General features: G+C 50.2%; 1 protein-coding gene across 9 annotated transcripts; it reads right to left on the bottom strand.

Annotated features, from left to right (window-relative positions):
• Positions 1-48: 48 nt before the first annotated feature.
• C16H1orf159 (chromosome 16 C1orf159 homolog) lies at positions 49-25,594 on the bottom strand. Of its 9 annotated transcripts, NM_001031755.1 has the most exon segments (10): positions 49-1,236; positions 2,327-2,357; positions 2,471-2,496; positions 3,142-3,276; positions 4,702-4,767; positions 5,075-5,161; positions 7,278-7,353; positions 8,508-8,641; positions 8,850-8,938; positions 9,031-9,128. In NM_001031755.1, coding segments are annotated over 8 exon segments (630 nt in total). In that variant the 5' UTR covers positions 8,619-8,641; positions 8,850-8,938; positions 9,031-9,128; the 3' UTR covers positions 49-1,138.
• Positions 25,595-27,260: the final 1,666 nt, after the last annotated feature.

Genomic DNA, 27,260 nt, shown 5'->3' with positions numbered 1-27,260 from the left:
GTGAGAGGCTTCCTCCTTGCTGAGGAACAGGGAACCCTGGAGCAGTAAGAAAGGCCTGAGTGGTTTATTGACGCTAATTTCAGGTGGTTGCCCCTCATGACCACCAGCTAGTCATCCATTCATGTCCTGGTGACCGAGCTCATGTCCAGAAACTGCAAAGGCTCCAGTGGGAATCACGGTGCAGAAGCTGGGAGGCTGGCCACACAGGCCCTGCCTTGGGCGGCACGGACTCGGACCAGATCCTGAAGGAGGAGACAGCAGTCCCAGTAGAGATTCTGGGGAGGCCAGGCCACACTCCACCCGCATGCAGCGGGTGCCCCAACACTCCAGTCTCCACGGGAACCTTGGCTGGTGCCTCAGGGTGGGGGCAGCCAGACAGGACTGCCAGCCAGCGAGGTCCTTGGGAGGCTGGCGTGATGAGCCAGTCCAGGCTTCCAGGCAGCAGTCACAGGTAAATGTGGCCCTGGGTGGACACATCCCTGGGGGACCTTGACCTCCAGCAGTTTCAGGCCAGTTTCCATCCCCAGGTGGATGAGGACCTGTAGCGCCTGGGGCCCAGGCACGGCTCAGATGAGGGCAGCGTGCCTCTTGGACTTCTGTACAAAATGCGTTTCTGCTTGAACACAGACAGGAGTCAGCAGGAAGCCAAGCAGCTCAGTCCTGCAGCTCCTGGGACTGGGCAGCAACGCAGCACAGCCTGTGGTGCCTGAGCCTGGGGTGGGCAGGTAGTCCCCAGGTCCCACCTCCATGTGGACGCAGCTGGAACCTCAAAGGCCTGGGCCTCACTGCTCTCAGAAAGGATGCAACGTATCTGCTCACCATGGGCTCCAGGGCGGAGGAGCACCCGGGGTCCTGCAGGCTGTCTCTCTCATGGGGCCCAGACCCCATGTGCCTGGCTCCCCACCTGGGCTCAGGGGCAGAGGCTGGAGTGATGCTCCAGGTTGGTCACACTGAGTGCCACGTTTGGTGAGGAAGCCCTGCAGGTGGGTGGCTCTCCCTTTGCATATGTGGCTGTAATCAGACGAGCCAAGCCAAGGCCATGTCTGGGCCCATCCTGAGGCCTCGCTGGGCAGCACCCAGCCTTTGTGCATGGGGGCCCCTCCTCTGCGGTGCGTGGAGCTGTGGGTGGACCTTGGGGTCAGACGTTGCTCACCCGGGCCTCCACAGAGGAGACAGTGGTGGGGCCCACATCCCTGTCCAAGGGCCGCTCACGCCGGACGTAGCGCGGCTTCCGCACTGAAATAGAGTCAGAGACAAGCGGGGTCAGAGCAGGGCCTGACATGGCAGGAGGGCAGCAGACTTCCCTGGGGCTCACGGGAGTGGGGGTGGGCAGCCACAGGGGAATGGGGGTGGAAGCCCACTGAGCTCCACCTCCTGGAAACCTGAAGCCCCTTGGCCAGGGCAAGGGTCTGGCTCTCCTGAAACACAAAGGCACAGGTCGTGATGTGCTAGAGGGTGGACGGTGGCCCCCTGCAGTGTACCCGTCCTAAGGTCCAGAAGCTGGGGATGTGACCTCACTTGGAGAAATGGTCTTGGCAGATCTGATTATCTGATGGGCCCTAAATCCAGTGTCCAATGTCCTCATGAGAGGGAGGCAGAGAGCAGGAGACCCAGAGGGGAGAAGCCAGTGGAAGGTGGGGCAATGGCCAGAGGGATGTGGCCACAAGCCCAGGGACACCTGCAATCCCAGAGGTCAGAAGAGGCAGGAGGGACCCGCCCCAGAGCCTCTGGAAGGAGCGGCTCTGCCCACACCTGGACTTCTGACTTCTGGCCTCCAGGACTGTGAGAGAAGACACTTCTGTCCTCTCGAGCCCCCATTTGCAGACTTTGTTATGGCCATTGCGGGAGACAATGCAGGCACCTGTGCTTGGACACGGCGCCACTCGGAAGAAATGAGATGTGTTTCACCGGACAGAGCAGATCTAGCCTTGACAGAGTAACTTCTCTGTCCCCCAAAGGAGGACGTCCCCACCTGTCCCCACTCCAGATCTCTGCATGGTGGCAGGAACAGTCTGGGGAGGAGGCGGGTGACGCCTGCTCTGTGGCTTGTGGCTGCGACCTCCCTACTCACGGCATCAACCGTGACACAGATGACACGGTCAAACTAAAGTGCCCGTCACCCTGGAGGGGCCGTAGGAGAGCCGGTGCGAGCCACCAGCTCCTGGCTCGGGCAGAGCGGGGTCCTGGAGAAGGGCAGAGGGTGGCAGAGGTGACTCTGGACCCATGTTGGGAACCCTTGACACACTGAGCATCTGAGGAATAAAAGGGAAATTCTCACCAGAGACAAGGCACCCGATAGGATGTGGGGTAGGAGGAGCTGACGTACCTGAGGACTGAGGTGGGGGAATCATCACGGCCTTGAAAAGAGAAAAGGCACAGTGAGAACGGTGGGCAGGACGACCACCAGTCCAGACGGACAGACACCCAGATGTACAGACACAGGGCCTCCGCCTGCCCATTGGGTACTTACGGCTTCGCCAGGCTGCAGGGCGGGAGCTGCAGGGAGAGCACAGGTGTCACCTGGAGGCCACAGAGCTCCCTCAGCCTGAGCGGGGGGGTGGCACGTAGCCTAAGGGAGCCTCACTTGGGGAGCCCTCAGCCTGTGGGGGTCCCTCAGCCTGAGGGGGCATAGCCTGGGGGAGCCTCAGCTTAGGAAGGGTCCCCTCAGCCTAAACAGGTATTGAGGGGCCATCAGCCTGCGGAGGGGTCCTCTCAGCCTAGGCAGGTGTCCGTGTATCCCTTAGCCTGGGGGTCCACAAGCCTGCAGAGGGTCCCTGGATCCAGGCTCACTCCAGTCCCTACTCCTGTGTCTGTGGATGCCCTCAGCCTACCCCTGCACTTGGGATGGTGTCCCCTTATCGCCTTGAATCAAGCCACCCACCACCCTCCCCAGCATCCTGCCATCTCCATGGAGCAGACAAGCCAGTCTGCAGAGTGTCTGCCACCGTCACCTTCACAGTGAGACCCCATGACATCCACACAGACCATTCCTAGGATGTGACCACCCCCCCATCCTGACACGAGAGCCATGTGACAACCCAGCCCCCTCTAGGCTGCCTGAGATGAAGCTTTGCCCCCAGACACCAGCATCTCAGCCCGGCCCCATGCTGTTCCCCTGGGACCCCTGGAAGGAGGGGGTACCTCTGTTTCTTCCATAGAAGACCTTGGGCAGCTTGCTGGCTCGCTTGAGGTAGAAGAATGCAGCCACGGAGAGGATGAGGCCCGAGCTGATGAGAAACGTCCCCAGGAAGAGGGAGGCGGCCACCTGAGGGCCCCCTGCAAGCAAGGTGAGGGCTGGTGGTGTGCACACTTGGGCTCCCGCAGGGCCGAGGGTCCTGCATGCAGAGGTCCCCTGCACTCAGCTGACTCCCCAGGCGTCAGCTGGGGAGTTCTCAGGGGGTGGGCTGTCGAGAGGTCCAGGGTCCCCAGCTCAAGCTCTCCATCCCCTCCTCATTACTTGGCACCCACTCAGGGCCCCACAGCTCTGGCACAAGGATGACCCTGGCTTGCCTGTCGACTGTCACCCGGGTGGCCTTCCCAGCACGAGGACACCAGCCATCTCCACTTCCACAGGATCAGGACAGCCGGCAGACTGATGCCGAGCAGGGGGACTCTGCGTTCAGAAGCCTGTGGCAAGCGCCCTTCTGACCCTGCCATGTAGACAGGAGGCCAGCTATGGCCACACTGGAGCCTCAGGAGGGACGACTTCCAGCTAAACTGGCCTAGATTTGCCACAAAGGAAATGGGCTCAACACTGGACTGCATGGGCCTTACCTACCCCCCTCCGCTGCAGGGCCCAGCCCCATATCGCAAGAGGCAGGGGCTGTCTGTGCCCAACTGCCCTAACGCTGCTGTTCAGCCCACAGCAGCACAAGGCTACTTGCTTCCAGTTCTGAGACTCGCAGGGAAGGCCTGAACCATTGGTCCAGGTCAACATGTCCTCTGCTGAAGGACCAGGGTCTGGACAATCATAACCCCCAACACCTCAGAAGAGGAGGTGGCCTCACTCATCCTCTTGAATCAACCCCAGGCCCAGGGCAAGTCCTGCCCCCTGACTGCAGTGGCCTCGGGTGGCCTGAGTACCATACCCCCATGGCCTGGCCACTCTGTGGCTCCGCAGGTGTCTCAGGTACGATGGGACTCCTGGCAGCAGGAGCAGGCTGGGGCCCAGAGTGCCCAGGAGGTGGCTCCTGTGTCTGCCCTGAGGACCAGGTGGCGTAGTGGGCCCTTTTCTCTGCCTACAGTGTCTGTAGTCTCTTCAGAGACCTACGTCCTAGAGGAGCCCCCAGGGACAGGGCTGGGGTTCCTCAGGATGTCTTCCCATCATGGAAAACCATACGTCTTGGGCTCCCAGGGACTGGGGGGCTTGGGCAGGGTGGTGGCTATGAGCAAGGCAAAAGGTTAAGACGTATGGCCTGTTCAGAGGCATGTGGGGGCCCATGCCAAGTGACCCCAGCCACACCCACCCTTTTGAATCAACCCCAGACCCTGACTTCAAAGCTGATAAAGCCTCCAGACCACAGGCTCTGCTCTGTGAGCAGGGCGGGGTCCTGTGCAGAGCTCTTGGCTGGGGTGGAGTGTGCCCTTGACTGTGGACATGGCCCTGCTGTGGCCAGCACGGGTGACTGTGTCTGCACTGGAAACGGCTCTGATGGTGCCCTGCATCTCCCCAGAACTGGCGTGGTGAGCTGAGACACTTACCAACACTCTGCCACCCAGGCATCCCTGCGCTCTTGTTCACAGGGAACTGTGCACCTCGGCCGGCAACTGTGGGGGAGCACAGCAGTCAGTGCTGCTGGAGGACCCCGGGGAGCCAGAGATGCAGCCCAAATGCAACTGTGGCCCAGAAAGGAGAAAGGGAGGTGGCCATGGAGGCAGAGCAGCCCCTGCCCCACAGCTGCTCTGAGGGACATGAGGACTCGGGGAGGGGACTCTGGGGACCACGGGGGGACAGTGTCCCAGGACGGGGGACAACACCCCGGATCCCCACCCTTTCCTCCAGCACTCGGAGGTGTGGCCCCCTGGGGAGAAGCAGGCCGGAGGACGGGGTGGGGAGGGGGGCGGAAGGACGTACGGCCTCTGCACTCGGAGCTGTTGTGGGTTCCGTTCCTGCACTGGACGCAGCTGACGCTCCCATCCTCGGCCGGGCGCCCGTAGCAGCCTGTGCCAGGGGACAGGAGAGGCAGCTCGAAGCACAGCCACGCCAGCTGGCTGCCTTCAGGGAGCACTATGCTTTGCGTTTGTAAAACTATGTTTATTCCAGAACACTAGTTCACCCATTCTGGAAGTTAGGATGGACTTCAGAAAAAGAAGCCCCTCCAAAGGAACCACAGCCTGCCTTTTCTTGCCTGGGGATCCCCATGGGCCCCTTACTGGACGTCTTGGAAATGGCTTCTACAAGAATGGAATCTACAAGTATTAGGAATAGGCCTTCATTTCTTGTAAGAACCGGGCTTCTCTTCTGAAGCAGGTGGACTCTTTTTCCTTCACTTGGCATTTCTTGGGAGGGGCAGACGTCAGGGCATCTCAAGGAGGCCCAGGAATGTGGGGTCCTGGGCACAGACCTGTCACCAAGGCAGCAATACCCTCGAGGGCTCCCTCAGCCAGCCCTAAGGTAACTGGGCTCCTTGGCAAAACTGCCAGGGTGGCTGACCACGAGGAGGCCCTGGGCTGTGTGTGCAGGGCAGGACTAGCGACCAGACTTAAGGAGCAAAGGTTGACTTTATGGAGCCTTACAGCACCTGGAAAAGAGCCCAGGGCCTGGCTCACTGGCTCTCCACCTTTCCCAGTGAGTAAGGAAGGTCACCGCCCAGAAAGGCCGGGAACCTTGGCACATGGGGACTCAGGAAGGGGGAATTCACCCCAACCTAAAGCTACTAAGGTGAGGTCTGGAGGTGAGTCCTTGGCTAGGCTTCCTGGATTCGAGAGGCCTTCAGAAGTCCCATCTGAGAGTCCTTGTGAAGAGGCCAGCAAAGTAGACTTCAAAAGAGCCTATGTGGTCAATCACGGCTTTGGCTAAATTTCTTAAACAATCAGGCCAAATTTAAAGAGCATAGACTTATTTTTAAGTCACTTTGTGTCACTGTGATTTTCTCTGGTGGAAAGGGGTGGCTGTAGAGAGAAGTGATCTTTCAGTAGCAGACTGGTCTGGCTGGTGGACAGCAGACTCCAGTCCTGCTCTTCAACCTTGAGGTCCAGCCCCCATAAACTGGACTGGATCCTGAAATCCCCAGCTCCTCCAGAGTCTGGCTCTGACTCTCTAAACTAACGTTTCTGCCTCTCGTCCACCTGCTGACTTGGAATCACCAAGAACCAAAACTGCCTTTTCCCAAAGCCCTGCAAACGGATGTGACCTTCAGGGCAGTCAACTCAACAGGTCACGGCAACCTGCTGCCATGCGGGCCTTCTGGAAAGTTCCAGAGAAAATCGGGTTGTATCAAGGATTTCCATGCTGCCGCCACCTGCTGCCCACATGCAGAGGCCTCACTGTGGATGGAGCCCACCCGCAACCCTCTTTCTGACGTGGTCTATGGGATGGCCTGTCCCAGGACTGAGGGTCAGCACAACGTGGGAGCCGGTGATTGCCTGGTTCCATCTGCTTTCTTTCCCTTTTGCTGATTTCCTGTCCCACAACTTCTAACCCAAATCTCTCCATGGCTACCAACTTGGTTTTCAATATGTGACACTATCTGAAGGTAAAGTCTCAAGTGGGGACTGAAGGAAACCAGAATATGTCACCACTTCAGCGCAGAGATTGTTTTGAGGTGAGGCAATGAGAAAACAGCAGGTGCCAGAAGGGTGCTCTGACCTCCCTTTTCTTCCCAGAAGCAGGAAACAAACCCCATGAGAGCTGCCCCTTTCCCCCAACCAGGAGGAGACAGGACTCAGGGGCCTTGTCACCATCCCCCTCGATCCCCTTCAGCTGCCCCAGTGTCTCAGTCACTTGCCCACAGTCACCTCCTCATTCAATCTGATGTGTTAGCACTGAGGTTCTGCCACTCGTTTGGGGCTTCATTTCCTCCTGAGTCACATAAAACTTCACACGTTTTGTGTACTTTGCTGCTCCTATCTTACGTCAGCTTGTCTCAACCCAGCTGAAACTCGCTGCGGGGAACAGGCAGTCTTGCCTGCCCCTACCTCCCAGGACGAGGCCACCGTGTCCTCCTGGGGTTCTGCCCTCAACTCCCATCATGAGGCCCCATCAACCCTGCTGCCTCTGCCCACACCCCAGCCCCTCCTTCCCTAGGCCGCCTAGGCTGGTTCACACCAAAGCTCACCTGGGCCACACAGGCTAGTGCCTGGGCAGGTGGCGTTGATGTTCCCCGCATCCACACAGCACTCAGGCTGCTGACCCTAGAGGGGAGACAGCAGTGAGTTTCTGTGGCCAGGTGGTGTGTGTGGGCCAGGCCCAGGGTGGTATCCACAGAGGGGCTCCCAGAGAGCTCACCCCTACGCCCAGGGCCCAGCCTCTTATAGTCAGCATCTGGGGACTGCACCTGCTGACCTAGAGCGAGGTCAGGACACACGACTACACCGCACAGACCCTCCCTGGGACAGCACTTGCTCTCTGGCAAGCGTTTGGAGATTGAATCACAACTGAGGTGTCCGGTTGGGACCTGCTGGGGCACTCTCCCCAGCACCCAGACTCCCAAGAGCAGGAAGGAGACTCCCTCGGGCTGACCCAGAGAGCCCGTCAGGGATGTGCTGGAGCAGCCTAGTGGGCAGGGATAGACCTCTCCTCCACTGCCCGCTGCCCTCCCTCGGGGCCTCCCTGCCACCCTTTCTCAGGGGTCTCTTGGATCAGGGGCAGAGCTGCCACCTCTCGCCTTGTGAGCTACAGGCAAGCACAGGGCAGGCATTTCAAACATGAAGTTATTAGTCGCCACTTGCAGCTGGTGGCTTTGAAAATCAAAAAATGAGGCTGCTAAGAAAACAGGCACATGTGTTTCTGGACTGTGGTGACTCAGGAAGATAAACCCAGGCTCCCGTGGCCTCCCTGGTGAGAGGCCTGGGTGGGCTCTCATGATGTGTCTGCCCCTCCCTCCCGACCAAACAGCTCACAGGCCTGGACGCCTCAGTGATGCTCCTGCAATAGACACCTCCTGGGGGGATTCCAGCTCGGCCCCCACAGAGGAAAAGTTTGCCCCAGGCAGCACTTCAGGGGCAAACACGCTGGCCAGGCCCACATGCAGGAGTGGGTGGTGTGGGTGCTTCATTCACAGACCAGATGGTTAGAGGTGCCTCGAGAGCGTGTTCCAGGCAGCTCTGCTCTGTGTTCACCCAGGTTTCCCAAGACCTGGCCCAGGACTGGCAAGGAGCGCCTAAGGGTGGCCAAGAAATGGAGGGCGCCATGGGGGCCAGGCCAAGCCTGAGAAGGGAGGCTCAGCTGTCCTGTCCCACCCAACCCAGCTGAGGCAGAGTGGCCGGAAGGCCCACCATCCTGGAGACGGGCAGCCGGGTGTGTGTAGACGTGGCCAGGCACCTCCAGGAACCACTGCTCAGCACACCTGTGTCACTGACTTGGTAGTCGTCACCTGGCCAAGTTGAGCCTGGAGCGGGCATCTGTCCATCCCACTAGCTCTGGCCAGTGCCAGTGGGCAGCTGTGTGGAGACCCCATTTCAGCTCCAAGAAGAGGTCCAGCTGGGCAGAGGGAAAGGAGGGTCTAGCAGGCAGAGAGGAGCAGGGGCCAGGGGTAGGCCCGTGCGTCAGCTGCCCACCCAGAGTCACAGGCCCCAATCCTACAGGGTGTACAGTCAGTGTCTCTGGGGCTGGGACAAGGGTGGCGCCCACAGGTAGAAGGGCGAGACCCCCTGGTGAAGGGCCCACGTGCCACATGACAGGTGCTTACCGCAGTTCCTGAGGCTCTGCTAGCAACTTCCACCAGGAGGCCAGCCAGGAAGACGGCACGCCGGAGCGCCATGTCCTGGAGTGCAGGCTCTGTGAGAGAGAGGGGTGCTGTGTGGCCGCAGGTGCCACCTGCCAGCGCAGGGCATGGTTGAGGGAGGTGGGCTGGGGCAGAGGACACTTACCTGGCCCTCTTGGATGAGGGCCGCAGACATTCAGGCCCTCGCCACCCTCGATCAGCAGTCAGGGGGTTGGTCGCTGGCTCCAGAGTGTCACAACCCTGGAGCCCAGCCTGCAAATCCAGGTGGACAGGTGAGGCCCCGCTGCTGGTCAAGCACAGCCAAAAACGTCTGGGCCTTGGCCTTGGGGCTCAGGGTCTGACCAGACTTCCCTTCAGGAGCCCCCAGGGCTCAGCCTGCCCGGATCGGGATCCGACAGACTCACTCCCTCCCACTGGCTTTCCGCCACCCGTGCACTGGGGCTGCCCAGAAGGGAGGCTGAACCTGAGCGGAGGGGTCAGGGGAGCTGGCCATTCTACCCGCCACTTCATCCTGTCCTCGTAAGACCTGCATTCATTTTCCAGCATTTTCACCCAGAGACAGAACTGTCCGGCAGTGGGGTGTGCCTCTGAAGGGCCAGGCCGGTCAGAGGAACACAAGCTGCCCACCTGCTGTCATCACAGAAGGGCGTGTGAGCAACCTCTAGCTGGGGCGACGGCACAGGGAGTCCCAGGCAAGAGCTTCTGGTGGCCGGTGGGTCCAGAGAGCAAACAGACAAAATAGGACCACCAGCCTCAAGTAAACTTCCTAACACGGAAACCACTTGAAACGAGACAGCCCAGGTGATTTAGTGCTCATGCTGCCACATCTCTAGAGTAACCAGGGAAACACACTAGCCTGCACGATCCTGGAAGTAAACGTTAGTTGGATTTTTAATCAATTTCTGCCAGGTGGGAACCACAATTATAATCTGTCCCAAACACACAAAAGTCACTTCTAAAAAGACTTTTCTCTTATTAAAAACAGCTGTAGGAGGAAGCTGTGCATGAGGAAGATGAGCTCAGTTTCAAGGGAGGGTGTGTCCCAAAGAGCGCACTTGGGCCTGGGGGATGATGAGCGGCTCCGTCCACTGGCCCAGGGCCCAGGGGTCCCAGGCAGGGGTGTGTCCTGTTGCTCGCTCTGTCCTGGGTTCAGTCCAGGCTGATGGAGCAGATGGTGCTCCCCTAGTCTGGAGTCAAGTACCCTCATTAAAAACACCAGCTCTTCCCTGGGGCACCGGCCCCTTTCTAGGATGTGAAGTCCCCTCGGTGGCAACTACTGGTGTCACACACACACTGCCACCTTTGATTCAGGAATCAGCTCAGCCGACACCTCCATCTGCTTCTTAACAGACACCACTGATAGTGTGCACACCACACTGCCCCTTCTCAGACCCCACCACTACACGTGGACTGTGTCTCCTGGAATTTCAGGGGAAAAGACCGCACCATCCACGCACCTTGGGTTGGGCTCCTGCCCATCAGCATGGCCACGGGGATCTTTGAATTCCTCTGTACTTTGCCCTCTTGTGACTCAGTGGCATCCACTGTAAGGACGCTTCCCCTGCCCACTCCCTGCCAATGGCCACATGGGTGTTTCCGCATTTTGGCTAACGCTGCCGGGGACATTCTTGGGCCTGTTCCTGCATGGTCACTTGTCTTCCTTCTTGGGTCAACATCTGGAAGCACTGGGCCAAGGTAACTCTGAGAAGCTAATGCCCAGCTGTTCTCCGGCCATGGCTCCACATGCAGCCTCTGCAGCTCCGAGCGCCTCACCTGCTCCGGCCACACCAGGTCGTGATCACACACTGGCAGGTGGGTGGCGGTTCTCCTCTGTTCCCATCTGTTTCTGCAACTAGATATGGTCAGCACCTCTGTCCTGCTTGTGGGCCACTCACACTCCTTACATCTCTTGTGATGAGTCTACTCACATCTCTGGGCCACCGTGTTCGGCTGAGCTGTCTTTCTGTTATTACGTGCTAGCTCTTCACATGTCCTTTGCCGGGTATGTGTACTGCAGACATTTCTCCCATTCTGTGACTTGTCTTTTCATTTTCTTATGGGTCTCTTTAGAAGAACAAATGTTTCATTTTCATAAAATTAACTGCACCCATTTTTTCTCTAATGGTTCTTGCTTTTTTCCATCCTAAGCACTTTTTCAGATTTCTTAGCATCTTCTATGTAAATAATCATGTCCTAGGCAAATAAGTGCAGCTTTACTTCTTTACTTTTCCTGGAAGCTTGTTTCAGGGCACAGCATTTGGTCTACGTTAGAGAACATGCACTTGAAGGAATCTGTGTTCTGCTTCTGATGGGTGTGGCTCTACAAACACCACTCAGGTCAAGACTCCAGGAGTACCGTTCAGACCCTCTATGTCTTCACTGATTTCTTTAGGTCTTTTGTTCTAACAACTGGTGAGAGAAAGATGTTAAAATTGCCTATGATTGTGTAATTGCTTATTATTCCCTTTATTGGGTGTATTTGTAACTGATATGTTTTTCTGACGAAACAACCTCTTTATCACTAGAATTTTCCGGTTCTCTTTGGTAATGCTCCCTATCTTGAACCTACTTTACCTGATATTAGTATAGCCACTCCAGCCTTCTTGTGCAATTTGTAAACATACACATTTTGCATCCACTTATTTTCAGCTTGTGATTTTTATGTTTAAAGTGAATCTCCCATAGACAGCATGTCATAGGGTCTTGCTTATTATCCATTCTTATCATTTCTAACTTTTAACTGGAGAGTTTAGTCCACTAATATTTAATGTAAATATCACTGTGGTTAGACTCAGGCCTACCATTTTATTATTTGTTTTCTACTTGTTCCTTTGTCTTAATACACAAAAGATTATTTTTTTAGAACAGTTTTGGCTCATCGCTAAACTACGCAGGAAGTGAGAGAGTTTCATACACCTGCTGCCCCCACACAAGCAGAGCCTCTTCCATTATTAACATCCTGCCCCAGGGAAGCACTCTGATGAACCTACATGGGCACATCACTCTTGCCTCAAGTCCATGTTTAGAACAGGATCACTTTTGATGCTGGGCTTTGGCAAGTGTATAATGACACTGTGGTTGGGTTTAAGGCTACTGTTTTGTTTTCTGCTTGTCTCTCCAGTGTTTTACTTCTCTCTTTCCTGCTTTCTTTTACATTATTTGAATTTTTTTAAGTTCCCTTTCAATTTACCTTCTAGTTCTTTAGTTATGGTTCTCCGCATTATTTCATGGTTGTTGCCCTGACCCCGTTTTACAGCCTGCTTAGAACACTGCAGCACGACACGCCAAGGCAGAACCTGCAGGTCTGTGGACCCCTCACTGCGCTCATGTGATGGCCATCATGCATATTTCACCTGCATGCATTACAAACTCAAGACACGTTCTGATTTTTTTCTTTAAATACATATTTCACGTTTTTTGGTGGGGAGCGGGGTGAGTCACGTGGCATGCAGGATCTTAGTTATCCGATCTGGCATTGAGCTAGTGCTCCCTACATAGGCAGTGTGGAATCTTAATCACTGGACTGCCAGGGAAGTCCCTAAATACATACTTTAAAGAAGACGTTCCCCCAAGTATTTACTCTTTCTGATGCTCATCACTCGCATAAAGATCTGAGTTTCACTCTCATATCATTTACCTTCAGCCAGGAAAAACTTCCTTTAGCATTTCTGACAGTACACAGATGATGGCAACAAATTCTACCAGCTTTCCTTTTTCTGAAAATATCTGTATTTAGCACATGCTGCTGGGAGGTTGACTGTCTTTCTTCCAGCACTCCACTGGCCCTCTGATGGTAAGTTTCTAGTGTTCGCAGCACTGTGTGTATGTAATCTGTTGTTTTTCTCTGGCTGCTTTCAAGATTTTTAAAGCGAATCTTAAAGTGTTCAGTAACTTAAAAATGATGTGTCCAGGTGTGGTTTTAGTCATATTCACCCGGTTTGAGACTCCTTGAGCTTCTTCAATCTATAAGTCTATGTTTTTCGCCACACTGGGAGAGTCTGTTCTTCAAGCGCTTCTCCGGCCCCACCGCGCCTCTCGCCTCCTCTCCGGGCCCCACAGTCACTGTGCACTTCACACTCGTCGATGCCCTCTGAGTCCCTAAGGCTCCTCTTGCTTTCCCCCATCTGAATACTTCTTGTCCTTTCCAGTCTATTATGCCCATTCAGTGAATGTTTTATTTCAAGTGTTATATTTTTCAATTCTAAAATTTCCATTTGACTGGTTTTAAAAAACATTTTCTATCCCTCTGCTGAGATTTCCTATGTTTTTGTTCACTAGGAGTGTATTTTCCTTTACGTCACTGAACACAGTTACTCCATTGGCTTTGAAGTGCTTGTCTGATCACCTAACACCCGAGTCATTACATGATGACAGTCTGTTGATTGATTTTCCCTTGAGGATGGTTCACAGCACCCCAGCTCTTTGTATGTGGAGTAACTTTGGATTGCAAAGACTCTGCAACCTGTTATGTTGCAGAGACTCTGAATTCAATTATATTCCTCTGAAGAGAGGAATGGTTTTGATTTGGTGGTAGTGGTTTAGTCGCTAAGTCGTGTCTGACTCTTGTGACCCCATGGACTGTAGCCTGCCAAGCTCCTCTGTTCATGGGATTCTCCAGGCAAGAATACTGGAGTGGGTTGCCATTTCCTTCTCCAGGGGATCTTCCTGACCAAGGAATCAAGCCCAGGTCTCCTGCAGTGCAGGCTGATTCTTTACAGAGCTACAAGGGAAGCAAGGGAAGAGAGTTTATGGTTATGATTTAGTAGGTAATTAATTTCATTAGATTCAAAAAGGAAACTGTCACCATCAATGTTGTGATAAGCGGTGGCCTCACTCTTGGTCGAGGTGGCTTCCCACCTGCCCTGTGTATGCTTGGTTCAGGGCTTGGCCAGAAATTGGAGTAGAATTTATTTGCAGAATTCATTTTTCTGGGAATTCTCTTACTCTGAAGCAGCTGCATCATGCCCAGCTCCTCGCCCTGTCTAACAAGGAAGGGCGTGGTCTTTCCACCAGAGTTCTAACCACCCCACACCACCGCTGCAACTACACTGCCCTCAAAGTTACGACATACAAACAGGAAACACACTCTGGGCCTGCCACTTCCTCTAAGTTTAAGCTGCCCTCAGAACCTGCCTGCCGTGTCCCTTCTCAGGTGTCCTCAGGCAGCTGCTTCCTGTAGCTTGTTCTTGGTTAATAACTGCCACCTGAGGGAGAGTCGCTTTGTTGGAGCTAATTCTTCTACCCTGGGAACAACTAACTGCACTGCATGGTTTTTTTATTCAAAAACCCAATGGTGGGCACAGAGGCTGTTTCCAACATCCTGCCCCTGGTCAGCAGCAGGGCACATGGAGAGAACTGCTTGGCCATGACGGTCTTGTCTCCACTGGGCAAGAATCAGCCCCAGGGCAACAAACAGGGGATGGATGCCCAAACACTATTCTCGTTTAAGAATGTGACTCCAGTCACAAAAAGATTAATTTAAAATAGTAAGTTACACTGAACATTACTTTAGTAGCCCCTTTCATCTCTAAAGCATTCCCTGAAGGATGATCAAATCAATCACCTGAGGTTTATTCTCCTATGATATGTATTTTCACAACTTGGAGATCATACAGCACCCGTTGTGCGCCAAGCACCACTCTGAGTTCTTCACTCATATTAACCCATTCGACCCTTTCAACAATGCCTGCAATAGACTCCTTTTAAAGAGGGGAAAACGGGCTTCCACAAGACCACATGGCGAGTACATGGCAGGGTGAGGACCAGCCAGGCCTGGTGCCAGAGCACCTATCTACCCACCACACTGAATTGGGGTCCAAATGTTTCTCCTGAAGCCAGTGGGCACTGCTTGTTTTACAGTGTTCAACTAATACATTTAGCATGTCTGGCCAAGTATGGTGCAGTTCTACAGAAGTTCTCTTTTTTATTTTGGCTGCACAGAGAGACTTGTAGAATTTTAATTCCCTGACCAGGGATCGATCCCAGGCCCTTGGCAGGGGGAGCACAGTCTTAGCCACTGGACTCAGAAATTCTCAATGTAGTAAACAAAGACATCTGAGACTTTAAAAATTAAATATAGTACACCTCTATTTTTAAAGAATATTAGCTAAAGACAAAAATTGTGTGGTAGGATTTTCTAGCACAAGAAGTAAAACATCCCTCCAAGAGTACAAGAAGTAGAAGGTGGTCACTGGGACCCTCTGTATACAGATCTCACATTGTTTGTGAAGTATAGGATTAATTTTTAAGGTAGACCATGACAAATTAAACCTCTACAGGAACCCCTAAAAAAGTAACAAAAGGGCAGAACTAAAATGTCGATAAATATCAAACAAAATTTTTAAAAACTTGGATTCACCAAATAAAAGGCAGGAAAGGAGGAATAGAGAAACAGATGGAAAAACAGAAATCACACATGAAGGTGGTAGACTTAAACCCAAACACTCTAATAATCGTACTAAATACTCCATCAAAAAGTAGAGATTAACACTACTAACCACTAGGGAAATGCAGCAAATATACTACTCCACAACCGTGAGGATGGCTGCTATCCAAAAAAGCCAGAAAAAACGAACGTGGAGAAATTTCCACCACCTTTTCTGTTGCTGGGGGAAATGTTAAGTGGTGCAGCTGCTGTAGAAAAGGGCAGGGCACTTTCTCAAATAAAACACAGAATTACCATATGATCCAGCAATTACACTTGTGATTATACACTCAAAAGAATAAAAAACAGGGTCTTTAAGAGACATTTGTACACTGGTGTCCACAGCAGCATTATTCACAATAGCCACACAAACACACAAAGGGTAGAAACAACCCAGATATCCATCAGTGAATGAATAAACAAAATGTGGCCCATCCATACAATGGAAGATCATTCAGCCTTATACAGGAGGAAATTCTGACACATGCTACAACATGGGTGACGTAATAAAAGGTGACATAAGCCAGTCACGAGAGGACAAATAATGTGTGATTCCACTTATATGAGGTCACCAGGGGCAGCAAATCCATAGAGACAAAAAGTAGGAGGGTGGGTGCCAGGGGCTGGGCAGGAGGAATGGGAGTTAGTGTTTAATGGGGATAGAGTTTCAGTTTGGAAAGATGGAAAGTTCTAGAGGCAGATGGTGGTAAGTATTGTACAATATCATAAAAATTCTTAATGTTACAGGCTATAGACTTAAAAATGGTTAAAATGGTAAATTTCATATTATGTATATTTTACTGCAATAAAATATCCGGAAAAAATGAAAGTACATAATACATATAAAGTGCCTCATAAATGATAGTTATTAAAGTTATTTTTTTAAAATAGAGATTGTCAGATTGAATAAAAAAGCAAGACCAAATGATATGTGCTTTATAAGAAACAAGTTTAACTCTTGTATAGATATATATAAATAATATGCATAATATACATATTTTAGAAAACTTATGAATTTTTGCCTAACTAAAAAAAATTATGACAGTTTGATTCTACTTGTTTAACTTAGTATGAATAGATTGCTAGGTTTCTAATTTTAAAAATAGATATGAGACAAGCAACAAAGGTTTGCTGTACAGCATGGGGAACTACTGTCAATATCTTGTAATAACCTACAACGGAAAATATAAAAAATAATATGTTTATGTATAACTGAAACACACAAGAAAAGAATTCTACATTTTGAAATTTAGTAATATTTATCTTTTTGCCAGTTTTTCTAAATGTCCTATGGACATCTAATAATGTATAATATACAAAATTTTAAACATTTTATGTAGGATATAAGATTAATATAAATTAATATAAGTAGAAATCTATTATATTTAAATTATTAATGACATCATTCAAGATGCTCCTATTCTTATTTTTTCTGCACTTGATAAAATATTCTCAGAGAAATGTTAATATGTCTCACTATGATTATATTTTTTTCCCTTATATTTCTTCTGATTTTTGCTTTATGTATCTTTGTTCCTTTGTTGTTTCATGTTAAATGGCTTTATGATGTCTATCTTCTTTGTGAACTGTACTTTTTATCATTAAAAATATTCATCTTTGTTTCATTTAAAAATAAATAAAAATTTAAAAGAAGCAAATATTTTAAAAAAAGAAACAAGCTTGAAACATAAAGACACAGAATATTGAAAGCACAAGATGGAAAAGATAGTCTATACAATTACTGAGCGTAAGACACTCATGCCAATATATTGATACCAGACAAAGCAGACTTCAAGAAGATAACTGCCTTAGAGAGGGACCTTTCACAACAATAACACAGTAAATTCATCAAGAAGATAATCAATCTTCTTATATTGATTTGTATGCACTCAATAAAACCTTCCAAATACATGAAGTTGACAGAACTAAAAGGAAAAAGACAGATTCACAACTGTGATTGGAAACTTTAATATCCCTCTTTCAGTAACTGACTGGACGAGTAGAGAAAAAGAGAAAAAGGATATATCAACTGACTCAACTCACAAGTATAGAATATGACACTCAACAAAAGTATAAGACACATTCTTAAGTGCAAACAAAATATTCACTAACAGACCATATGCTAGACCATAAGACAAGTGTCAACAAATTCAAAGGGTAAAAATCATACAGAATATATTCTCTAATATATTCAGAATATAAATCAATAACTAAAGATACTCAGAAAATCTCCAAATATTTGTAAAGGAAACAATAGACTTCTAAATTACTCATGGATCAAACACAAGAAAATTTCAAGTATTTTTAACAAAAAGATAAAGTGCAACCTATCAGATTTTGTGTAGGAAACTAAGCAGTGCTTAGAAAGAAATTTGTGGTTTTTAATGCCTGTATAAGAAAAGACAAGTGTAAAATCATCGATCTATGCTTCCATCTAAGAAGACAGAAAAAGAAGAGTGAATTAAACCATGTTAGGCAGATGAAGGGAAATAACAAGAGTAGAAATGAATGAAACAAAAAATGAACAAAAGTTAGAGAAAGTAAGCCAAGTCAAAAGGTGGTTCTTTGAAAAGATTAATAAAATTGATAAACCTCTAGCAAGAATAATAAAAAAAAAAATCAATGTGAATTATCTACATAGAAATTAAAAAGCAGACAGGCATTACTGCAAACACTACAAACCTGGTGGGACCATTAGTCAATATTATAAACAACTTTACGCCAATATATTCAACAACCTACTGCTGCTGCTGCTAAGTCGCTTCAGTCGTGTCCAACTCTGTGCGACCCCATGGACGGCAGCCCACCAGGCTCTCCCGTCCCTGGGATTCTCCAGGCAAGAATACTGGAGTGGGTTGCCATTTCCCTCTCCAATGCATGAAAGTGAAAAGTGAAAGTGAAGTCGCTCAGTCGTATCCGACTCCCAGCGACCCCACGGACTGCAGCCTACCAGGCTCCTCCGTCCATGGGATTTTCCAGGCAAGAGTACTGGAGTGGGGTGCCATTGCCTTCTCCAAATGAGCAAATTTATTTAAATACACAAATTAACAAAAATGACACAGATGAGGAAGAAAAATCTGAACAATTTTATATACATTAAAGAAATTGGGAGCTTTTCTGGTGGTCCGGTGGTTAAGAATTCACCTTGCAATGCAAGGGACACTGGTCCGATCCCTGGCTGGGAAGAGCCCACATGCCGAGGAGCAGTTGAGCCCGTGCACTGCAACTAGAGCCCATGCTCTCCAACAGGAGAAGCCACCGCACTGAGAAGCCCTTGCTCTGCAACGACACAGCAGCCACCGCTTGCCACAACTAGAGAAAGCCCATGACCAGCAACAAAGACCGAGCATAGCCAAAAATAAATATATTTTTTAAAAAAGAAACTGAATTAATAACATTAAAACTTCCCACAAGAAAAGGCAATGAACCCAGATGGCTTTAATGGTGAAGTCTATCAAAAAATTAAGGAGGAATCAATGCCTATACTACACAAAGCCCTTCAGAAAGCAGAGGGGAAGCCATATGTTCCAACTCAGTTATAAGCCCAGCAGGCAGGACTCAGACCCAGACCAGCAAAACCAGACAAAAACATCACAAGGGGAAAAAAGCAGACTAACATCCCTCATGAACACAGACCCCCAAACTCTTAACAAAACATTAGCAAACTGCATGCCTGCATTCAGCAAATACTGAAAGGTGACAAAACACGACCGAACAAGTTTCTTCCAGGAACTTAAGACTGACTTTACATCAAAACCAGTCATCAACCACTTTAACAGAATAAAAGGGTTCTACTAAATATAACCATTTGAGCAGATGCAAAACAAGCCTTTGACAAAATTTCAGCCCCATTCATAATAACACTCAATAAACTGAAAACAGAAGGAGATACCCTCAGCGTGAAGAAAGACATCCCCAAACAACCCACAGCTCATGACAGGCTAACCGAGACAAGGCCAGGACACTCAGCCTCTGCAGGTCTTGTCAACACCGCCCTGTGGCTCAAGCCAGAGCAGTAACGACAGAAAACAAAGCAAAAGCCACAAGGATTAGAAACAGGAGTGATCCTGCCTCTGTGCTCACAGCATGACTGTTCATATGGGAGATCCTAGGAAATTTTAAAAACCTACTATGATTTGTAGGTGAATTCAGCAATGTTCCAAGAATATAAAGTGAAAATGCAAAATCAATTGTTATTTCTATACACTGGCAACAAGTGATTGGAAAATAAAACTTAAATAAATATTAATGTCATTCACAATAGCATCCAAAAACAATCTATTGGTGGGAATAAATTTAATAAAAAAACGTGTAATTGCTGTACACAGAAAACTACAAAATACTGCTGAGAGAAGTTCAAGATCCAAATAATGGAAAGATATACTATAATGGTATATATATATATTGGCACAAACACACACACATATATATGTGTGATATCTCCATTAATCCATGTGAATGAACTAGAAGACTCAATATTATTAACTTCTCCCTAAATTGATCCAATATTTTATATAATCCCAAGCAAAATTACAGCAGAACTGTCACAAGACAGTGTGGACTGATGAACAGAGATTAGTGTAACAGAAACTGACCCTCACAAAAACAGTCAAATGATTTGTGACAAGGTGCCAAAGCAATTCAATGGGGAAAGGAAAATTCTTTCAACAAGTGGTGCTGGACAGCTGGTTACTCGCATGGGATAAAAAGTGAGCCTAGGACTTCCTTGGTGGTCCTGTGGCTAAAGATCCGCCTGCCAATGCAGAAGACACAGGTTCAACCTCTGGTCCCAGTACCACACTACGGAGCCTGCACTCTAGAGCCCACAAGCCACAACTACTGAAGCCTGCAGCCCCTAGGGCCTGCGCTCCGCCACTGCAGTGAGAAGCTCGCGCATCCCGCTCGCCACAACTAGGAAAGCCTGCCCCAAAACGAAAACCTGCTGCTGCTGCTGCTAAGTCGCTTCAGTCATGTCCGACTCTGTGCGACCCCATGGACGGCAGCCCACCAGGCTCCCCCACCCCTGGGATTCTCCAGGCAAGAATACTGGAGTGGGTTGCCATTTCCTTCTCCAATGCATGAAAGTGAAAAGTGAAAGTGAAGTCGCTTAGTCGTGTCCAACTCTTAATGACCCCATGGACTGCAGCCCACCAGGCTCCTCCATCCATGGGATTCTCCAGGCAAGAGGACTGGAGTGGGGTGCCACTGCCTTCTCCAAACGAAAACCTACTGCAGCCAAAAAAAGTGAAACTAGGCTCACAGCATATGAAAAATCAATTAGAGATGGCTCACAGACCACCTGATGTGAAGAGCCAACTCACTGGAAAAGACCCTGATGCTGGGAAAGATTGAAGGCAGGAGGAGAAGGGGACCACAGAGGACGAGATGGTTGGATGCATCACCGACTCAATGAACGTAAGTTTGAGCAAGCTCTGGGAGATGGTGAAGGACAGGAAGGCCTGGTTTTTGGCCTTCAGTCCAAACTGGTTTTTGCAGTCGCAAAGAGTCGGACACAACTGAGCAACTGAACAACACAGACCTAAGCACAAAACTGAATCTATTAACTTTCTACAAGGAATTACAGGAGACTATCTTTTTGACTTTTGGTTGTGTGCGTGCATGCTCAGTCGCTTCAGTTGTGTCTGACTCTGCATGACCCTATGGACTACAGCCTGCCAGGCTCCTTTGTCCATGGGATTCTCCAGGCAAGAATACTGGAGTGGGTTGCCATGCTCTCCTCCAGGGGATCTTCCCAACCCAGGGATCGCACGCATGTCTCTTCAGTCTACCTATATCGGCAGGCAGGTTCTTTACCATGAGCACCACCTAGGAAGCCCATGATTTTTGGTTAGGCAAAGACTTTTAAATAGAACACCGAAAGTGTGAACCAAAAAAGAAAAACTGATAAAATGAACTTCAACAATATTAAACACTTTTGCTCATTAAAATACACTGTTATGGTGGATATACACTCTATGCATTTGCCAAAACCCACAGAAAGTTATATCATAGAGTATACTTTAATATACGCAAAAAAATCAACAACACCCACCAGGGATGTCAGGATGGAAAGCAGACTGTGACCACCGAATCCAACTGTATCACAACGGATGACACTAACACACAGGAGGGGACAGGATGAGAGTGTTTAGAAAATACTCTTTGGAAATTGTTAAGCCCAATGATAAGAAGAAACAGAATATAAAACATTGTACTCAAGTTGATAATTTTGTTTTTCAAGGTGGGGAGGTATATCAGGTGAACAATTCTGAAACTGCTTTCTAAATACACTGGGGTGAGACAAATAAGAAAATGACGGCAATGGTGGTGAGAAGGTTACACATAAGCACTTTCGTTACAGATTACAGGTTACAGACACACAGGTGAACAGGCATATACTTACCTATCTGCTAAGAGGACTACAAGCAATGACCCCAGCAGCAGTGCCCACACCCACTGCCTGGTTCCTGGTCTCTAAATCCCACTCTCCAATGAAATGAACTAGTGCTCCTTGGAGAACTGTGGCAGGAACGCTACAAGAGGAAGAGAAGCTGGAGTGGCCGGCAGCGTGAGAAAGGGAAGAAGTTCTTAAAAGTAGGAGCTGGAGGTTGATGATGTCCTGGTGGTTAAGGCTGGAACAGATGAGCAGCCAGCCAAACAGCACAGAGCTGGGTCCCCTCCAGAGTGCAGACACACACCCACAAGTCCGTCCTCCTCATGGAATTCCAGAAGACGGTGGGTCTTCCCTGAGCTTAGCTCCCACCCCCAGCAGGGTGGGCTGCCTCTCCCTGAGTGGCTGCCAAAGAGACTGGAGAACAGGACAAGGAGCAACTCTCCTTGGCAGACACCACCTGAGCCAGGTGACCAGGCCGACGGCCCCCAAGATGTCGTTCAAACGTCAGCTGCCCTGATGTGATGTGACAAGAGGGCCACCTCACTTCTGGGGTCTTCTTTCCAAAAACCCACAACCCCTGTCCAACTAGAAGAAAACACAGCAGACAAACCCCAAATCAGGGATGTGCTACAAACACCTGAGGAGTTCTCCTCATAGCTGTCATGGGATCCAGGGCAGAAAGAGGACCCTGGGGCAGCATGTGACCTGAAGCCTGGAGTGCCGGGAACAGTAACAGAGCACTGTCGTGCTTCAGCTTTCACAAATGTGCCTCGGTTTGCAACTTTTCTGTAAATCTAAAACTACTCCAAAAGATTTTAAGTTAATTTTAAAGACACCATTAATAATGTGAATAGGCAAGTTCAAACAATGGATGGTAATTATCTATCTATCTGCATTAAACCCCAGTCTCCTCCATTATAGACAGATTCTTTATTGACTGAGCCAGGGCTTCCCCAGAGAAGGCAATGGCAACCCACTCCAGTACTCTTGCCTGGAAAATCCCATGGACGGAGGAGCCTGGTAGGCTGCAGTCCATGGGGTCACCAAGAGTCGGGCATGACTGAGCGACTTCACTTTCACTTTTTACTTTCATGCATTCGAGAAGGAAATGGCAACCCACTCCAGTGTTCTTGCCTGGAGAATCTCAGGGACAGAGGAGCCTAGTGGGCTGCCGTCTATGGGGTCGCACAGAGTCGGACACGACTGAAGCGACTTAGCAGCAGCAGCAGCAGCAGAGCTTCCCAGGTGACAGTAGTGGTAAACAATCTGCCTGCCAATGCAGGAAACATAAGAACTGTGGGTTAAATCCCTGGGTTGGGAAGATCCCCTGGAGTAGGAAATGGCAAGCTGCTCCAGTATTCTTGCCTGGGAAATCCCATGGATGGAGGAGCCTGGCAGACTACAGTCCATGAGATCATAAAGAGTTGGACATGACTGAGCATATATATACACACACACACACGCACACACACACACGCACACACACACACACCTGTCTCAGCTTGTATCCAGAGACCTAAAGGACCTGCTTAGATGCCTTGAGTGGGCGCCACAGGTCCAGCATCAATATTCAAGCACATGCAAATGGAAGACACAAGCAAACACCTCTCTGCCCACCAAGCCCACACAGCAGTCTCATGCCCACAGAACACACATGGAAGAATGTGCACAATTCTGTCACCCAAGGCAATGCCAGGAACCCACACAAGTGCCCTCCAGGGACGGGTATCATGCTGAGGACAACCAAGGCCGCTCCACAGACTACAAGGTCTAACATGGCACCACAAAGGAATGAGGCAGAAGTCAGAACTGTGCCTGCTTCTGGGAGGCGGGCCTGGAAAGGCTTAGGAAGTCTCGGTCAGCCCAGGGCAGCGTAGACAAGGTGCTGCTCCTCACAGAACTGGGTCTGGGAGGCCCAAGATCCAGGTGCTGGCAGATCTGGGTTTGGTGAGGCCCTTTCTGGACTGCAGAAGGCTTCCTTCGAAAGATCCTCCAGGCCCTTCCTTGGTGTATGAGCAACTGTGTTCCTCCTATTGTTAGGGTATTGATCCCCTCATGGGCCCCACCTTACCCTGAGCACCCCCAAGGGCCCAGCTGTAGACACCATCACATGGGGATCAGGGCTTCCACCTGACAATCCAGAGGACCCGACACGAGGGAAGCTTTAGGGATGACAGAAGTGCCCTCTATCACCACAATGTGCTGGCTACACAGCTGTATACATTTGTCAAAATTGGTCAAATGAATCTATGCACCTCACTTATGTGAATTATACTTAATCATGAACTGAATAATTGCAATTCATTTTCAATTTTGAAAATCTTAGCCAAAAAGCTAAGGAATTGGGTACAAAAACTTGTTCAAGGTAATTAAAAATTCGGTGAGAATTTAAATTGTACCACGTCTTCTTTCACAACTCATTTTTCCTTAGAGGAACTGGTTTCAAGGAAGAAGTCACTGTGATTTCTGAACAAGTAACACTTCAGGTATCCAGGGGAATTATTCTGGCTCATCAATTTCCTGATGCTGGGAAAAGCTGAGGGCAAGAGAAGGGGGCAACAGAGGATGAGATGGTTGGATGGCCATCACTGACTTAATGGAAATGTGTTTGAGCAAACTCAGGGAGATAGTGATGGACAAAGAAGCCTGGTGTGCTGCAGTTCATGGGATTACAAACAGTCGGCTATGACTGAGCTACTGAACAACAACAATCAACTGGGGTTGGGTGCTGGCCAGAAAACCTCAGGAACGCCTTTCCAACAGGAGGCCCTGCCCGGGGAATCACGGTGGGAATGCACGCTTCGCCAACCTTCCCCGCGGCTGTGGCTGGAGAGCGGAGAGGGGCAGGGGGCCAACCGCTTCAAAGTTCACGTTGCTGATCTTTGCTTTTGCTTCTCCCACTGGATCTCCAGCTCCTCAGTGAGGCCACCGCTCATCAGCGTCTCAGCAAGCAAAGGGCGCCGAGGCGGAACATGGCTCTCGGGACAGAATGAGAACACAGACTCCTCGTTCACATGCTGCCCGTTCCGAAAATCCCCCCGCGCTCATGGAGGATCATCAGCGCAGTTACCGATCTGACAGCTGTACAGAAAACATTCCAGGCTGCTGACACGCTCTGTGGCCTCAGCAGCGCCGAGACAGTGCTGCCGGAGGACCCCTGGAGACTCGCTGGAGGGGGTCCTTGATCTTGGGGACGCAGGAGTCTCAGTGATGCGGTGACCAGAGGGCGTTCTTCAAGTGAATTACCGGACAAATCACAGCTTACCTCGCGGAACTGGGCAATACAGGAGAGGCGGCAGCGCCCTCGGGGTGCCGGTGACCCCTAGAGGCGCGGCCGCTCCGCCTTTGGGAGGAGCGCCCACGGCGGGGTGGGGCGCGCATGTGCCAGGAGAAACTTTCCGGAAAACCCGGGTTTTATTTCCTCCGAGGAGCTGGTGAGATCACTGTGGCGGTTCAGATTCCGGCTAACACAGACTGCTGTGGGGGTACTGGGAGGAGCGGAGAAGGACGGGACCCAGCTCTACCCCCGGAGCCACAGGGACCCCGGAACAGGACAAAAGGGCCACCTGGGCTCTCGGGAACCTCCGAGGAGCGCGTTAACCCGAACGCTAACGCTGCGCCTTGAAACGCTGTGAGACGCGCGTCCGAAACCCGGTATCAAATAAACGGAAACTAAGCGTCAATTAAATCGTCCTGATGACAACGCACACAGACCCCGCTGAGCCACAGTGGACACACTAGGGGCGATAAACCCACTCGCTGGCCCTCCCGCGCGGCGGAGGCGTCCGGAGCCGGTGACGGGGGCGCGGACCGCGGAGGAGCAAAGCGGACGGACCTCGCGCCACCGCCCCACCCCGCCACTGCAGCCTTGCCGGGGGGCCGCACCCTGAGGGCCGCCCCAGCCCCTGGCCCGCCCCCGCGCCCGCCCCCCCCCGCCCCCGGCCCCTCACTCACCCCCGCGCCCTTCGAGTTCCTCTTTCGTACCCCCCGCCCTCCAGGCGGTCTCGTTGTGCCCCCTGGGACTTGTAGTCTCTCCGCCACCAGAGCCAGAGCGCCAGGGAGCGTGGCTCCCAGCCCAAAACTACACCTCCCAGCGGTCCACGGTATAACCGCCCGGTCAAGTGGGTGACAGCCCAGAGTTCTCGCGAGATCTAAAGGTGCACGCAGAGCGACCTGGGAAGTGTAGTCTAGGGCCCTGATCAGTTCTGTTCAGTTCGGTTCGGTCGCTCAGTCGTGTCCGACTCTTTACGACCCCATGGACTGCATCACGCCAGGCTTCTCTGTCCATCACCAACTCCTGGAGCTTACTCAAACTCATGTCCATCAAGTCGGTGATGCCATCGAACCATCTCATTCTCTGTCGTCCCCTTCTCCTGCCTTCAATCTTTCCCAGCATCAGGGTCTTTTCCAATGAGTCAGTTCACATCAGGTGGCCCTAAAGGATTGGAGTTTCAGCTTCAGCATCAGTTCTTCCAATGAATATTCAGGACTGATTTCCTTTTAGAATGGACTGTTTGGATCTCCTTGCAGTCCAAGGGACTCTCAAGGGCCTTCTCCAACACCACAGTTCAAAAGCATCAACCTTCTTCGGCGCTCAGCTTTCTTTATAGTCCAACTCTCACATCCATACATGACTACTGGAAAAACCATAGCTTTGACTAGACGGACCTTAATTGGCAAAGTAATGTCTCTGCTTTTTAATATGCTGTCTAGGTTGGTCATAGCTTTTCTTCCAAGGAGCAAGCATATTTTAATTTCATGGCTGCAGTCACCATCTGCAATGATTTTGGAGCCTGAAAAAATAAAGTTTCTGTTTCCATTGTTTCTCCATCTATTTGCCATGAAGTGATGGGACGAGATGCCATGATCTTAGTTTTCTGAATGTTGAGTTTTAAGCCAGCTTTTTCACTCTCCTCTTTCACTTTCATCAAGAGGCTCTTTAGTTCCTCTTCCTTTCTGCCATAAGGGTGGAATCATCTGCATATCTGAGGTTATTGCTATTTCCCCTGGCAATCTTGATTCCAGCCTGTGCTTTATCTAGACCTGCATTTCACATGATGTACTCTGCATATAAGTTAAATAAGCAGGGTGACAATATATAGCCTTGACATACTCCTTTCCTGATTTGGAACCAGTCTGTTGTTCCATGTTTGGTTCTAACTGTTCCTTCTTGACCTGCATACATATTTCTCAGGAGGCAGGTAAGGTGGTCTGCTATTCCCATCTCTTTAAGTATTTTCCATAGTTTGTTGTGATCCACACAGTCAAAGGCTTTGGCATAGTCAATAAAGCATAAGTAGATGTTTTTCTGGAATTCTCTTGCTTTTTTGATGATCCAGCGGATGTTGGCAATTTGATCCCTGGTTACTCTGCCTTTTCTAAATCCAGCTTGAACATCTGAGAATTCTCGGTTCATGTACTATTGAAGCCTGGCTTGGAGAATTTTGAGCAGTACTTTGCTAGAGTGTGAGATGAGTGCAATTGTGCAGTAGTTTGAACATTCTTTGGCCTTGCCTTTCTTTGGGATTGGAATGAAAACTGACCTTTTCCAGTCCTG

The sequence above is a fragment of the Bos taurus genome, chromosome 16 (genome assembly GCF_002263795.3).
Source record: "Bos taurus isolate L1 Dominette 01449 registration number 42190680 breed Hereford chromosome 16, ARS-UCD2.0, whole genome shotgun sequence".
NCBI classification, from domain to species: Eukaryota; Metazoa; Chordata; class Mammalia; order Artiodactyla; family Bovidae; genus Bos; species Bos taurus.
This window is presented reverse-complemented; position numbering and strand designations above follow the sequence as displayed.

What these genes read in the sequence shown, in the direction of transcription:
- C16H1orf159 (XM_059875334.1), bottom strand. Translation starts at nt 8,618, where the DNA reads ATGGGGTCTCCACACAGCTGCCCACTGGCACTGGCCAGAGCTAGTGGG. An exon ending in CACTAGCCTGTGTGGCCCAG is followed by an intron (nt 5,162 to 7,277) that starts GTGAGCTTTGGT and finishes CCCCTGGCACAG; the next exon opens with GCTGCTACGGGCGCCCGGCC. An exon ending in TCCCCCACCTCAGTCCTCAG is followed by an intron (nt 1,237 to 2,326) that starts GTACGTCAGCTC and finishes ACTCTATTTCAG; the next exon opens with TGCGGAAGCCGCGCTACGTC.